Here is a 16,357-nt window from a genome sequence, read left to right as displayed (position 1 = left end):
CAACCTGAATTATCGCAAATTCTTTCTGTTTTAGGAAAGCAAATTTTTGTGTAGTAAGGAAATACATTTTGTAAAGATATCAGGTGAGGTAACATGAGATTGAAGAGGAAACGGTAGAGTGTGATTCCAACACAGAAACAATTGTGAAATATAATCAGCATCTGAACGCATCAGCTCCATCTAGTTGTGATAAGCATAGTAACTAGTAAGTACAGCGTCAAGGACGCTATCTTTCACAATGCATGCAAGATTGCCACAACCTAACCTTTACCAACACCGCCCATCCTCGTCTCCTCCAATCACGGTTTCTTCCGTCCTGAGAAACAACCAATGTACATTGGTATGCGGATTACATGGCTGCATGCCGGTCATAACACCGGACGTTGAGCGTTGTTCTCCGAAATCCGATGTGGTTGTGTGACTGTGTTGGAGAAATGTCCTAGAGCTCTCACTGCCGTTACTGCCATTCCAGTTCAAAACTCAAACTTCCACCTAATATCTGAGGAAGCACGTTGGCTACATTGACCTTCCACTACTGCCAAATAAAAATACAGTTTTCTGCTCAGTGTGAGGCTTCGAGCGGCCCTTTTTAGTATCTTTGTGATCTTTTCAAGATGGCTTTTCTACGTCGCACAATAGTGTTTTTTCTTCAAGTGTCATCACGGATGCTTTTAGCTGTTATTCGCTTGTGGTCCTTCTTCTTCTCCCGGGATCCCCAGTGCCCAGAACCACCACGTGACCCACTGCTGCTCACCCCGGCCACTGTGCTTGCAGAGAGGATCAGAAGAGGACAGGTGAGGCGTGTACTTCCTGAGCAAAGCCACTTGTTATTTACGTATAAATAAATACATTTGTCACTTTCCAATGTTTAACCCCATGCGTTGCTAGGTATTGTAACTAGGACCACCAGATTATTTATGAGTGAAGATGAACACAACAAATAAAAGCCCAGATAACCGCTGACTGCTGCTACTCGGACATGATCAATAGTCAGCTGTCTTGCAAAAGTGTTCCAGAATGGCATGCAATTAGGAAAATAGCAAATTAAATACATTAGATTCTGATTTTGGATTGGCTCATTTCCTATCGCATGACTGGTCATCTGCATTGTTGGTTGAAAATGTGAAATTAAAGTTTAAAGGGCATCCAAGCTGAAGTTAGGCTTTACTTACCTGGGATTTCTTCCAGCACCTAGCAGTCTGTTCTAGTCCGTTGCTGCAGTTCCGCTGCCCTCTAATGGGCCGCTAGCCCCTCCAAAAGACTTCCAACCACAGTTGTGGACACCTCTATCAGGCAGGGAACACACTTGACTATTTTCGTGTGCGTTTTCTGCACAAAAAACTGAGAATTCATGTTAATCAATGGGCTAGTACACACTTAATATTTTGTTCGCGCGCAGAAAAAAAACTGACATTCTGCATCATGACTCTGCACATTTTGTCAGTTTTTTGTATCAATTACATCAGCTGCTATGAAAAAACCGCGCGTGGTTTCCTGCATAGAGACACACTTGGTGTGCAGAAAAAGTATGCAGGAAAACGCGCGCAGAAAACTGAAAGACAAGTGTGTTCCCTGCCTCAATCATGTGGCTCCCGTAGCCAGGAGCATTCGGCCCTTGTGCAAGTGCGGAACACTTCTGGCTACGGTAGCACGATGGAGAGAAGCACGTAGATGTGCCCGTGCATGCACAGCCATAGTCGGGATGATTTGGAGGGTCTAATGGGGCACAGGAAGGCTTTGTAACTGTAGCAAGGGATCAGATAGAAAGCTAGGAGCTAGGAAGATGTCTCAGGTAAGTAAAGCTTAAAGTGTGATTTACTTGTGTACTTATACATACTTTGGGCATCCTCCAGCCCCATGAGGTGCGTGGGTTCCCTCGCCGTGCTCTCTGGTTCCTCCGTTGTCTTGTAATCCCCCCCTGGTAACCTGGCCAGTGGTACGCTTCTGTGCATGCGCACCCCCACCGCACTCCCAGACAGAAAAATGCAGCTGGCCAGATTACCGGCGGGGGGATTATAAAACAGAACAGCCGGATATGACAGCAGCGGAGCCCATGGGGCTGGAGGAAGCCCCAGGTAAGTATAAATACACCAGTACACCACATCTTAGCTTTCCTTTAGGCCTCTTTCACACATAGACGTTGGGTTAGAGGGGACGTTAAGGTCGCATAACGTTCCCCTAACGCACGCATGGTGGTGCTAAATTCGGACGCTACATAGAGACGCGTTATGCGTCTCTTGGTGCACCGTTTTCGTTCGATACGGGTAGAATGAAAATGGCGCATGCGTCCAAAGACTGTGGAGACCACGTGATCGGAACACTCCGCATCAATCCCGCCAGCCAATCGTCACACAAAGCGGCGGCTCCAGGAAGTAAACACTGTATGTCACACAGTGCAGTGAATATTAATTAGCCATGTGGCTAGGCACAATAGCGGACTCTCCCCTCCTCCTCTCCTGCACTGAGCATGTGCAAACAGTCTAACGCTGCCCATCACATACTCCCCCATCATTTACAGTGTGTCGTCTAAACACACGGCGGGGCGCGGGGGGAGAGGCGTTTAGCACAGCTCACAGCTCCCTTGGCTTAAATTGGCCCAATGCGGCCCACAGGGACGGCAGGAAATTGTGGTTTTTGAGGCTACTTAAAGAGAGTCTGAAGCGAGAATAAATCTCGCTTCAGAGCTCATATTCAGCAGGGGCATGTGTGCCCCTGCTAAAACGCCGCTATCACGCGGCTAAACGGGGGTCCCTTACCTACCAAATCCCCTCCGTGGAGCCCGGGGATCTCTTCAGCATAGAGGCAGGGCTAACCGCCGCAGCCCTGCCTCACGCGCGTCTGTCAGCGCGTATCTCCGCCTCTCCCCCGCCCCTCTCAGTCTTCCTTCGCTGAGAGGGGCGGGGGAGAGGCGGCGATGCGCCGCTGATAGACGGCGCTGAGAGGCAGGGCTGCAGCCGTTAGCCCTGCCTCAACAGCAGCAAAATCTACGACCAAAATCTACGCCCCTGCTGAATATAAGCACTGAAGCGAGATTTATTCTCGCTTCAGTGTCTCTTTAATCCGCTCAGTCCCTTGGATCGAGTAGCCTACATTTTTTCCCCAATTTTATGAGCCCACCTCGGGCTCTCGTTAAAGCGGTCTAACACCCAGCATTTCAACTTTGCTTTAATAGATTGCTTACAGCTTAAAAACTATTATGCCAGAATTGTTTTTAAGCAGAAATTCCCTGAATAGTTAAAACTCAGCATTTTAGTGCTGTATTCAGCTAGGATTCTGCTTCTGAGCTGAGCTTTATGGCCCATACTCACGGGCAACTTTTTGGCCTGTCGCCAGCACACGTGAGCGTGTGCGCGACAGGCCGTCGCCAGGTCCCTCCGCATACACACGGCGGAGGGACCTGGCAACTGATGCGGCGGAAGCTGTCACTGTTGCTCCTCCCCCCGCCGAAAGCCCAATGCATTTCTTATCTTGTTGCTGTCGCTAGTCCGCGTACCCACGCGGACTAGCGACAGTTCCGGCGGAGTTGCGGCGGCAACTGTCGCCAGGCGATTGAGCGGTTCAATCGCCCGGCGACATCAGCGACGAGCAACGGTTCGGGGTGCGCGCCCGTGCAATGCCGCATACTCACGGGCGACCTGTCGCTACAACACGCGCGCGCCGCGTGTTGCGGCGACATTTGTAGCCCGTGAGTATGGGCCATTAGATACAAATGTATCATGTTTTGGATGTAAATAAACAAAAGTCTCTATGAGAGAGCACAGAGGGCTTCTCAGACAGGCTTTTATGAGCTTTATTTACATTCCAAACATGATACATTTGTATCTAAATCCCAGCTGGAATCCTAGCTGAATACAGTACTAAAATGCTGAGTTTTAACTATTCAGTGAATTTCTGCTTAAAAAAAAGTTTGGCATAATAGTTTTTAAGCTGTAAGCAATCTATTAAAGCAAAGTTGAAATGCTGGGTGTTAGACCACTTTAAAGAGTAACTCAATGTAAAACGTTTTATTTCAATTGTAGAAAGTGTAAAATGGCTTAAATCCCTATCAGGTTTGTATTGTTTATATCTCTGTTCAGGAGATTTTCTGAGAGAACCTCTCTTTCACTTCACTTATTAGCCTGGAGAACAGTTGGAGATACAAAGCATAAAGTTCAAGGCATTAACTTTTACCTACAAACTTTAATCTGGCTGCTCCATAAATCACACTGATTTCCAGATACCATTCTACTGCAAGTGCAACTTGTCTCCTCATTACAGTATCTTCTCTTCACATTATATCCCTGATGCCTCTCCTTTCTAAACTAACTATTTAGATGTTAAAGCATGATTGATAGTGTGCTTTACAGTACATATTTCATTCAATACTCCAAAGTTGTAATTACTAAAATAGAAACAAGGTGTAAATCAATAGTTTGTGTTCAGACCAGTTACCAAAATATCACCAAACTTCCTAGAAATTAAGCTTGGCTCTATCTATGATAGTGTCCATTGTAATATATCCTTAAAAGAGTAATCAATCAACCCGGTGCTTCCTCTAGCCCATTGTAGCTGACATGCCCCACACTGACAGCTCCGCTCACAGCCACCGACCTCCTATACTGTGCCTGTGCGAGCGCCGCTGTCAATCTAGTCCACGTGTCAGCTGCAAGGGGCTGGAAGAAGACCCGGGTAAGTAGAACGGGGGGGTTGTCTTGTTTTGATTGACGATTCCTTTAATTATAGCCAATCTTTCCTCCTGTTAAAAAGTCAGACGTGTTGTTAGTGGGCAGAGAGTGTCTTGCAGCCAGTGACAGGTGGAGGTGAGGAAAGACTGGACAGGCAAGAGACCTAGCACAGTACCCAGAAGTATCCTCTAATCCTGTTATGCCTGACTGCCAAGCAGGATTTCTGTAAGTGGAATTTTAGCAGTGCAGTAGGTGAAAAGATAAGGGTTTAAGTTGTGCTGGTTTGTGTTCATCTTACCTAAGGAACCAGGTACTTACAAAGTTTCTATGAGTCTGTAAACGTTCATTGCCACTGTGACAAACACCCCCCAATCTCATCTGGTATGCCACAGTTGCCATACAGGGTATGCCACAGTTGCCATACAGGTCTAATCCACTAGAGACCTCTGGAGGGGAGTCCACCGTGAGCACAAAAACGTTTAAGATCGGTTGGTGTGCCCGTACATGATACAGTCTCGATTGTATGTACAATCGATAAAATAAAGTTATTGATTTCGCACTAGAAATTAAGGTAATTTTGCTGCCACCACTCTCTAGATCAGGGGTAGGGAACCTATGGCTCGGGAGCCAGATGTGGCTCTTTTGATGGCTCTATCTGTCTCACAGACAAATCAGTAGGGGTTGATTCACTAAGCTACAATGCTCAAGCAGCTCAGCTTAGTGTGGCTACTGCTGTAGCAAGCACTACTAACTTACTTGCGTTCCCTCCAAAACTAACAGCTGCTTCAATTGTCCCACTCTAGACCCTGTCAGGTCTAGTGACTTTGTAGGACGAGATCCCTGCACTGTGATTGGCCCAATAGGCTGCCTGACAGGTCCAAAGTGTGGGTATCTCGTCCTACAAAGTGAATCAACCCCCAAGTCAGCTAGCTAATTGTGCAAGCTGGTAGTCTATTTTTCCTGTCTGTCTCTTGGGTAAATTGCTGATGTTGCTGAAACCCAAGAGAAGCTGAAGAAGTGTCTGACACTTCCGCTGCCCAGCAGATCAACGATATACACATCACCATGGCAACAGGGACATGAGCGCTCTGTTGCACATGCGCAATGTCTGTTTGAAACCTATTGTATGGCTCTCACGGAAATACATTTTAAAATATGTGGCGTTTATGGCTCTCTCAGCCAAAAAGGTTCCTGATTCCTGGTCTAGATTGATGAGGTGGAAAAGTTAGCTATTCCTAAAAGGAAGAAACAGATGCAACAGTTTTTGATTGGCCTGATTGGCCAATCCTTTTTGATTGGCCTGATGAAGCGGGATTGAGCCTGTGAAACGCGTTGCCTATTTTTTACTGTGGAGTATAAATAAATTGTTGTTTGACTGTTGATGCCCCAGTCCTTCCTTTGTTTGCTTTGTCCGCATGGATGGGATAGGCCCACCACTGCCCCATCTGTTTTAAGCTCGTTTAAGTGACTTTTATTCTATTGGCGCCTCTGGAAAGCTTCTACATAGTCTACTAGCGGTGATTGCCAAGCAGGAGATGTGCACGAGATCTCCTGCAAAAGCCAGCCCCAGGATTTTATGCCGATCGGCGTGACGCGGTCCTGTAGGGGTTATGTAGTAGAGAGGTAGACAGGTAAGGCCCCATAGACACTTTTTGGATTCTGGCACTTAAGGATTGGAACCACTGGATAACTATGCCATAAGTGCCACAGTATTCCTTTAGCCTGCTTATCAAGATATCATGGTCAACTGTATCAAAGGCTGCGGAAGGGTCTAGCAGTATCAGGATGGAGCACTCTCCTATGTCCCTTGCCATGTGCAGGTGGTTGCAGATTTGGATGAGGGCAGTTTCAGTGTTGTGATGTTTCGTAAAGCCAGACTGGATTGGATCATAAATGTTGGTTTGTAAGATTTTGGCTTCTAGCTGGAGGTATACAGCTTTTTTAATTACCTTCCCCAGAATGGAAAGGTTAGAGACGGGTCTGTAGCTTGTCATTGCATCTGGGTCCAGGAAAGGTTTTTTGAGGAGAGGCCTGATGATTGCTCCCTTCAGTAAAGCAGGAAAGATTCCACTGTGATTCAATGTCTTATTTTTTTTTTTTTTTTTATAGGGAGCCTACATCTTTCAGACATCTTTCATGATTTAGGTCTTATGTTTTAAGATGTAGCTTGCTTCCACTTAGAGCTGGTAGTTTATTATGGGGAATTTCGTATACATCAATGTTTCCTTGGTTCTTTTTTGATTTTGTGTTTTTATGTTTCTTGTACTTTACCCTCTAGAATGATGTGCAATATAATAACATGTCATAGTTTACCAGTGAACATCTGTGTTGAATATATCTTTGGTATCAGCTTGTGTCATGCACCTGCCTGCGCATTCTGCAAGACGTAGATAGCGAAGGTTATAAAGTACACAGTGGGCATCATTAGTTGAACAAAATAGTATTGTTATCAAGTCCTGAATATTGTTAAATATGGTAAAATATATGCTTTTAAAAGTTTATGGGTGGTTTCCAGATTAATTTTTATACGTTTTCTGCACATCTGCACTGACCACATCTACATGCACTGCTCACATCTACACAAAAAATAGATACAAGTTTAGTAAAATAAACAAACAGTTTCTGATGGCTGGCAGGGTGTATGTGGTGTTAGGCCTAGTGCACACCGAGTGGTTTTGGTAGCGTTTTTAGAACCGCTTGCGGATGTGAAAACGCTTGGGTAATGTATTTCAATGGGCTGGTGCACACCAGAGCGTACTCCCGGGCTGCAGCATTTTTTGGATTTCGGAGGTGTTTCTGCCTCCAATGTTAAGTATAGAAAAAACGCAAAACGCTTGATAAAACGCCAGATCAGAGCGGTTTTCCAGGCAGTTTTGTTACAGTAGCTGTTCAGTAACAGCTTTACTGTAACCATATCTGTAATCTGCTACACAAAAAAACGCTACACAAAACCGCAAAACGCTTCATAATAAGAAAAAAACGCTTCAAAAACCGCTAGCGTTTTGCGGATCTACTAGCGGTTTTTGGTGTGCACCAGGCCATAGTGTGGATTTTGTTCTCTCCATTAAGAAGTTGCTTTCTCTCTTGCCTCTTCATTGTAGTTCCTCTGCAACTGTTGGACACTAATTAGGCACTTTTAGCAGGACTATATGTCTGCTATATGCAAAACTGGCAGCTCCATCCCATCAGTTTTAACTGGTTACCAAGGATTCCCGACCAAGGATTACCCAGCATATGTACAAGCTTCCTTATTTGTTGCACAGTAATCAGAAGCTTATTTCTTCCTCTTTGTGCAGGAAAACTTCCTCACAAGCAGAAAGAGCTAGATGTTCTGTAGTGCATGTTGGCATAATCACATAAGGGTCCATGGGAAAGTAAAAGTAAATGTGCTATTTGAATTACATTTATGTTAAATAGGATTATGTTCTTCAAAGTTATATTTAAGAGGTAAATCCCTTAGAGCCTAGGTTCTCAATGTGTGGTACGCGTACCCCAGGGGGTACTTCTGATGGTTCTAGGGCAGGGGTCTCAAACTCAATTTACCGGGGGGCCGCAGGAGGCAAAGTCAGGATGAGGGAGGGCCGCATAAGGGATTTCACAAAAAAAGTGCTCAAATGTCTCTTATGAACATATTAACAGTTTTAATTATTTCGTATGATGACTAACTCTTTCTGTGGGAACATATACCTGTGCAGCAATCTCATGCTTAATGTCACTCAGTCACTGTTGTGACATCAATCAGCAGCTCCCGCCCCCCGCCACACATTGACTGTTATTCAAAATTTTCACTGAAGCAATCTTTTTTTCCTATTCCTAAATTTAACTTACAGTTCGTTCCAGTGGTCCCATACGAGTGATCCGCCGCGTCCCCGCCTTGAAACGAGGGCTGCAGAGCCCCCAAATCGCGCTGGAGGGGAATCCTGGAAGGGGCAGAGCTGTCAGCTTCAGCTCTGCCCCTCCTGACGTCAATCGCGGCGCATCACCGCCTCTGCCCGCCCCTCTCCCTTTTCCTTCACAGAGAGGGGCGGGCAGAGGCGGTGATGCGCCGCGATTGACGTCAGGAGGGGCAGAGCTGAAGCTGACAGCTCTGCCCCTTCCAGGATTGCCCCCCGGCCGATTTGGGGGCTCTGCAGCCCTCGTTTCGAGGCTGGGACGCGGCGGATCACTCCTATGGGACCACTGAAGCGAACTGTAAGTTAAATTTAAATACAAGATAGTTCGCTTCAGTGAGATGGATGCGGCGGCGATGCGGATGCGGCAGATCATATGGGACGGCGCGGGCCAGAAAATACTGCATCGAGGGCCGCAAGTGGCCCGCGGGCCGCGAGTTTGAGACCCATGTTCTAGGGGGTACTCGGGCTTGATATACTTAACCAAGAATAACAAATTTAGCGTTTTAGAAAATGATAAATCTTATTTAAACAACACATAATTAGTGTTTTAGCGAATTAAAAGCAATAGTAAATGCTTGGAAATTGTTTAGAACCAATTATGTACTATGATTAAATATACTGTATATTTGTCAAAGGGTACTTGTGATAATGTTTGCTATGCTAGGGGGTACTTGGTGAGTATGTGGTTTTAAAGGTACTCATACCAATAACATGTTGAGAAACACTGCCTTAGAGCAGCGTTTTTCAACCAGTGTGCCTGCTAAGGTAATAGCAGCGGCGGCCGCAGGGACGTGCGGGAGGGGGGGGAAGAGGACGGCACACCAGGCAACATGCCGCGGCATGTTGCCTGGTGTGCCGTCCTCTTCCCCCCCCCCCCCTCCCGCACGTCCCTGCGGCCGCCGCTGCTATTACCTTAGCAGCGGCCGCTCTCCCCTCTCCAGCGCATGTGTTTATTTAAGGCAAGCAGCGTATCTCCCGGCTGCTCTGTGATGCGCAGGAATCAGGGCTCGGTTACCATAGTAACGGCGATACATATCGCCGCTACAGGAAGCCGCTGCCCTGCTTCCTGTCGCATCACAGAGCAGCCGGGAGATACGCTGCTTGCCTTGAATAAACACATGCACTGGAGAGGGGGAGAGCGGCAGCTGTTAAGGTAATAACAGCAGCGGGGACGGGCGGGGGGCACCACCTACCCATACTGGGGCACTATTCTGGGGCACTATACTGGCTATACTGGGGCACTATACTGGCTATACTGGGGCACTATTCTGGCTATACTGGGGCACTATTCTGGCTATACTGGGGCACTATTCTGGCTATACTGGGGCACTATTCTGGCTATACTGGGGGCACTATACTAGCTATACTGGGGGCACTATTCTGGGGCACTATACTAGCTATACTGGGGCACTATACTAGCTATACTGGGGCACTATACTGGCTATACTGGGGCACTATCCTAGCTATACTGGGGGCACTATCCTAGCTATACTGGGGGCACTATTCTGGCTATACTGGGGCACTATTCTGGCTATACTGGGGCACTATTCTGGCTATACTGGGGGCACTATTCTGGCTATACTGGGGGCACTATTCTGGCTATACTGGGGGCACTATTCTGGCTATACTGGGGGCACTATTCTGGCTATACTGGAGCACTATACTGGGGGCACTATACTGGCTATACTGGGGGCACTATTCTGGCTATACTGGGGGCACTATACTGGGGGCACTATTCTGGCTATACTGGGGGCACTATTCTGGCTATACTGGGGGCACTATTCTGGCTATACTGGGGGCACTATTCTGGCTATACTGGGGGCACTATTCTGGCTACACTGGGGCACTATTCTGGCTATACTGGGGGCACTATACTGGGGCACTATACTAGCTATACTGGGGCACTATACTAGCTATACTGGGGCACTATTCTGGCTATACTGGGGCACTATTCTGGCTATACTGGGGCACTATTCTGGCTATACTGGGGCACTATACTGGCTATACTGGGGGCACTATACTAGCTATACTGAGGCAACTAAACTCCCTCCTACACTGGGGCAACTATGCTAGCTATGCAGCCGCACCCCAGCACCCCCCCCCCCCCATAGCCTGCTGTGCACGGCACTGTCCACTAGGTTGCGCAAACAGAGGGGGTGATTGATGGGTGATTGACAGGTGATTGACAGGTGATCAGTGGGTTATTACAGGGAAGAACAGATGTAAAAAAATAAATTAAAAAAAAATTTAAACAATATTGCGGTTCTTTGCATTGGTTAGGATGTGCTAACACGTTGTGGTGTAGTCTTTAAGTTTTGAGGACTCCACCCCAGCTTCACTCACTCCCCCTCCTCCACCCCAACCTTACTCACTCCCCCTCCTCCCCTCCCCCTCTTCCACCCCAGCTGCACTCACTCCCGAACTTCACTCCCTCTCCCGTTTCAACTTTTACCGCCACAGTTTACTTTAAATAAAATTTCCCCACACAATAGTCATCATGTTGGACTATGCTGTATAGTGTACATCCTGTGACATGTATGCATGCCTTGATCAGCGGATTGAGGGTGTTTACTGTTGCCCTGGGTGTGTGCGTGTTGCTCAGTTAGAGGCGGAAGTCGCAGAGCTAAATAAGCATCTCGCAACACTGAGACGCATACACAACATGGAGATGAGCTTGGATCTCACGATCCAGACACTGGATGGAATCGGTGAAGATGAGGTGGGTGGAGTAAAGCCGGAGCAAGAAGCAGAGGTAGCCGCTAGTTGGGTCACAGTTAGAAGGGGTAGGGCAAAAAGTGGCAGGGAGGCTAGTCCCGAGTTGTCCCTCACTAATAAGTATGCTTGTTTGCGTAATATTGGGGAGGATGATTCAGGAGTAGCAATGCTGCAGCAGGATGTGCTCCTTAGCAACCAAGGGGCAGACTGCTGTAACGAGAAAGGGAATAGGAGTGCAGCTAAGGCTAGACAGGTACTGGTGGTAGGGGATTCAATTATTAGGCGCACAGATCGGGTAATCTGTCGAAGAAACCGTGAATGCCGAACAGTCTGTTGCCTCCCGGGTGCTCGGGTTCGGCATGTAGCGGAAAGAATTGACAGATTATTGGGTGGGGCTGGGGAAGACCCAGCTGTCATGGTACACATTGGCACCAATGACAAAGTTAGTGGGAGATGGAAGGTCCTCAAAAATGATTTTCAGGTACTTGGAGATAAACTTAAAGCAAGGACCTCCAAGGTGGTGTTTTCTGAAATACTGCCAGTGCCACGCGCTACATCTGAGAGACAGAGGGAGCTTAGGAAGTTAAATAAGTGGCTGAGAAATTGGTGTAGGAAGGAAGGGTTTGGGTTCCTGGAGAACTGGGCAGACTTTGCAGTCGGCTACAGGTTCTACAGCAGGGATGGGCTGCACCTTAATGGGGAGGGTGCAGCTGCATTGGGGGAGAAGATGGCTAAACGGTTGGAGGAGATTTTGAACTAGGATCTGGGGGAAGGCGGGAGGATAAAGTCTCAATATGTAGACAAGATAAGGTAAAAAGACAGTGGGAGCCTAACATTATGGGGGGTGGAGAGGGGGGTGGGGACAGTGTAAAGATTAAGGAGGTTGGTAAAACTTCAAGTAGCCCATTTCGTGTAAACAAAATTGGTAAATGTGTTGGTAAAAACATAAAGTGCATGGTAACCAATGCTCGGAGCCTTGCAAATAAAATAGACGAACTAGAGTTCATTCTGAATGACAAAGGCTATGACATTGTGGGAATAACCAAGACATGGATGGATGAAAGCCATGACTGGATAGCTAATTTAAAAGGTTACAATGTGTTTAGGAGGGATAGAACAGGGAAAAAAGGTGGAGGGGTTTGTCTCTTTGTTAAGAATTCTTTTACAGCTGTCCTCAACGATGAGATGGAGGAAGATTGCGAAGATGTGGAGTCCGTTTGGGTAAATATTCATGGTGGAAATAAAAGTTGCCAATTGCTTATTGGGGTATGCTACATACCACCTCTTATTAATGAAGCTCCAGAACTGCGATTACTACAGCAGATTGAAAAAGCTGCAAGTAAAAATGAGGTCATAATTATGGGCGACTTCAACTTTCCAGACATTGACTGTAGTATTGAGGCTACCCATTCTGGTAAAAGCAGCAGATTTCTAGCAGCACTACAGGACAATTACTTGACTCAAATGGTAACGGAACCAACTAGGGGGAATGCGTTACTGGATCTGATCATTTCTAATAGACCAGATAATGTATCAAATGTGCAGGTTCAAGAATATTTGGGAAATAGTGATCACAACATGATAACGTTTGATCTGGTGACTGATAGGCCACGGGGCAGCGGGACCACTAAAACTATGAATTTTAGAAAAGCAAAGTTCAATCAAATTAGGCAGGCACTAAGTTTGGTGAACTGGGATAATGTACTACAAGGGAAGGACACTGAAGGGAAATGGCAAGCTTTTAAACGTATTCTCAATCAATATTGTAGTATGTATATCCCATATGGAAACAAAATGTCTAGGAATAAAAAAAGGCCTCTATGGATGAATAGAAAGGTTAGGGATAAAATGAAGAGGAAAAAGAATGCCTATAAGGTCCTAAAACAGGAGGGGACTGAGGCTGCACTAAGCAATTATAAGGAGTGCAATAAAAATTGTAAAAAAGAAATTAGGCTGGCAAAGATCGAAGCTGAAAATCAAATCGCTAGGGATATCAAATCTAACCCAAAAAAGTTTTACAAGTACATCAACTCTAAAAAAAAGAAAGGTTGACTGTATAGGAATCCTAAAGGATGAGGGTGGGAACTCAATGGTGGATGACCAAGGTAAGGCAGAGTTATTAAATGCTTTCTTTGCTTCTGTCTTCACAAAGGAAACAGCACTGTTGCAAATTACAGAGGCAGAAGAGTCTCAATCTTCTAACTGTAATATTAAATACTTAAAGCAGGAAGAAGTGAAGGCAAGACTAAATAAATTAAAAATAGACAAGGCACCTGGCCCGGATGGCATGCATCCTCGGGTCCTAAGAGAATTAAGTTCAGTTATAGCTAAGCCCCTTTATCTTATCTTTTGTGACTCTCTTGCAACTAGCAGAGTCCCAGTGGATTGGCGTACAGCCCACGTTTTCCCATTATTTAAGAAGGGCAAAAAATCTGATCCAGGAAATTATAGACCTGTAAGCTTAACATCAGTTGTATGCAAACTATTTGAGGGGTTATCAAGAGATACTATACATGACTTCATAGTAGAAAATAATCTTATTTCTCAGCATCAACATGGGTTTACTAAAGACAGGTCCTGTTTGACTAACATGCTCAGCTTTTATGAGGTAGTGAATGCTAATATGGATATTGGGAATGCTGTAGATGTGATATACTTGGACTTTGCAAAGGCCTTCGACACTGTTCCCCACAGAAGTCTGGTGCAAAAGTTGAGGATGCAAGGACTGGGGAAGAGTTTGTGTGCATGGATAGGGAACTGGCTAATGGACAGAAAACAAAGAGTTGTGGTCAATGGATCGTACTCAAAATGGGAGACTGGTAGCAGTGGGGTCCCACAGGGGTCTGTACTGGGTCCAGTGCTCTTCAATTTATTTATTAATGACCTAGTAGATGCAGTAGTGAGCAATGTTGCTATTTTTGCAGATGATACAAAATTGTGCAGAATCATCAACTCTCAGGAAGATAGTGTCATATTGCAACAGGATCTGGATAGGATGGCTATATGGGCACATACATGGCAGATGAAATTCAATGTTGACAAATGTAAAGTCATGCATTTTGGTCGTACCAATGGTCTAGCACCATACAAAATAAATGGGATACAGTTGGGAACATCAAACTTGGAGAAGGACTTAGGAGTACTCATCGACAACAAGTTAAATAATCGTACTCAATGCCAAGCCGCTGCAGCTAAAGCGAACAAAATTTTGGGATGCATTAAAAGGGAAATAAAAACTCGAGATGCTAGCATAATATTGCCCCTGTTTAACTCTCTAGTAAGGCCACATCTGGAATATGGAATTCAGTTCTGGGCACCACATTACAAAAAAGATATTGCAGTTTTAGAGCAGGTGCAGAGACGAGCTACAAAATTGATACGTGGGATGGAAGGTCTCGCTTACCAAGAAAGGTTAGATAAACTGGGTTTATTTAGTCTAGAGAAAAGACGCCTTAGAGGAGATCTAATTAACATGTATAAATACATCAGAGGGCAATATAATAGCTTGGCGGATGAGCTTTTTGTCCCTAGGCCTTCTCAAAGGACTAGAGGACATGAGCTGCGCATGGAGGAAAAACGTTTTAGCCATTTATTTAGGAAAGGGTTCTTTACAGTAAGAGTGAATAATGATGTGGAATGCATTGCCACAGGAAGTCGTTATGGCAAACTCTATACCTGCATTTAAAGGGGGCTTAGAATCTTTCCTTGCATTGAAAGACATCCATGGCTACAATTACTAGGTTATGCCTAATGATGTTGATCCAGGGATTTTATCTGATTTTATTAAATCCAGGTATTTTATCTGATTGCCATCTGGAGTCGGGAAGGAATTTTTCATTTTTGGGGCTAATTGGACCATGCCTTGTAGGGTTTTTTTCGCCTTCCTCTGGATCAACATGGATATGTGAGGGAGCAGGCTGGAGTTGTACTTTGTACTGGTTGAACTCGATGGACGTATGTCTTTTTTCAACCAAAATAACTATGTAACTATGTAACTCCTCACTTCAGCTCTACAATTCCTTCTTTTGTCGACTGTATTTTAATTGTCCAGATTGGGAGCACAGGAGCCCACTATTTTATTGGCGCCTGAGTCACAATTAGTTATTGCTTTTTGTAGCAAAGTTGGCAGGTATATTGGCAGGTTGTGCAATGGGGGTGTGGGGGGTTAAGGTTAGGCATGCATGGGGAGTCTGTTAGAGTTAAGTATTGCTGGACATGAACTATTATGGTTCCATATACACATTGAAAATAGGATTGTTTTCAGACATGTTTCTTCTGTAGGATTGGGTGTGCAAATAAATTCAGTACAAATATCATGATGAACAAACAAGGTAGGACCAGGAGTTTGATCTTGTGGAGAATCAGGCCTAGATATCTTAATGAGAATTTTGTAGAATTAGGCAGGAAAATCATCATGTGGCCAGTTAGTACTGCCTATGGAGTGTTCTGGCTGGAAAGGTTTGTGCAAAAAATGTTGGAATGTGAGTTCCCTTCATCCCAGCATGCATAGACTTCCCAGCAGCTAATCACCATGGATCCCACCACATGCTTTTGTAAAATCAATCTGAATGTTGAGTTAACATTGACAAGGCATAATTTATGATTGTTTACTTGTAAAAAATTTTGTTCTTGGCTAGCGCGGCCACATGGTTTACCACAATTACTAGGTTATGCCTAATGATGTTGATCCAGGGATTTTATCTGATTGCCATCTGGAGTCAGGAAGGAATTTTTCCCTTTTGGGGCTAATTGGACCATGCCTTGTGGGGGTTTTTTCGCCTTCCTCTGGATCAACAGGGGTATGTGGGGGACGGGCTGGAGTTGTACTTTGTACTGGTTGAACTCGATGGACGTATGTCTTTTTTCAACCAAAATAACTATGTAACTAAATAATGCACTGGCGAATTGATAAGGGGGGGTCTGAGGGCAATCTGAGCGTGTGGGTGGGTGATTGGGTGCCCGCAAGGGGCAGATTGGGGTCTGATCTGATGGGTAACAGTGACAGGTGGTGATAGGGTGTGATTGATGGGTAATTAGTGGGTGTTTAGGGTAGAGAACAGATGTAAACAATGCACTTGGGAGGTG

General features: G+C 45.5%; 1 protein-coding gene across 1 annotated transcript in view; it reads left to right on the top strand.

The window, feature by feature from the left end:
• Positions 1–340: 340 nt before the first annotated feature.
• FAAH2 (fatty acid amide hydrolase 2) overlaps positions 341–16,357 on the top strand; it is an 89,288-nt gene continuing 73,271 nt past the window's right edge. The window contains exon 1 of the mRNA XM_068248090.1: positions 341–794. Within this exon, the coding sequence (XP_068104191.1) occupies positions 615–794 (180 nt within the window). The 5' untranslated portion in view covers positions 341–614. The remainder of the gene's footprint in view (positions 795–16,357) is intronic.

The sequence above is a fragment of the Hyperolius riggenbachi genome, chromosome 8, assembly GCF_040937935.1.
Source record: "Hyperolius riggenbachi isolate aHypRig1 chromosome 8, aHypRig1.pri, whole genome shotgun sequence".
NCBI classification, from domain to species: domain Eukaryota; kingdom Metazoa; phylum Chordata; class Amphibia; order Anura; family Hyperoliidae; genus Hyperolius; species Hyperolius riggenbachi.
Note: the sequence above shows the minus strand (reverse complement) of the source record. Positions and strands in the feature narration are given on the sequence as shown.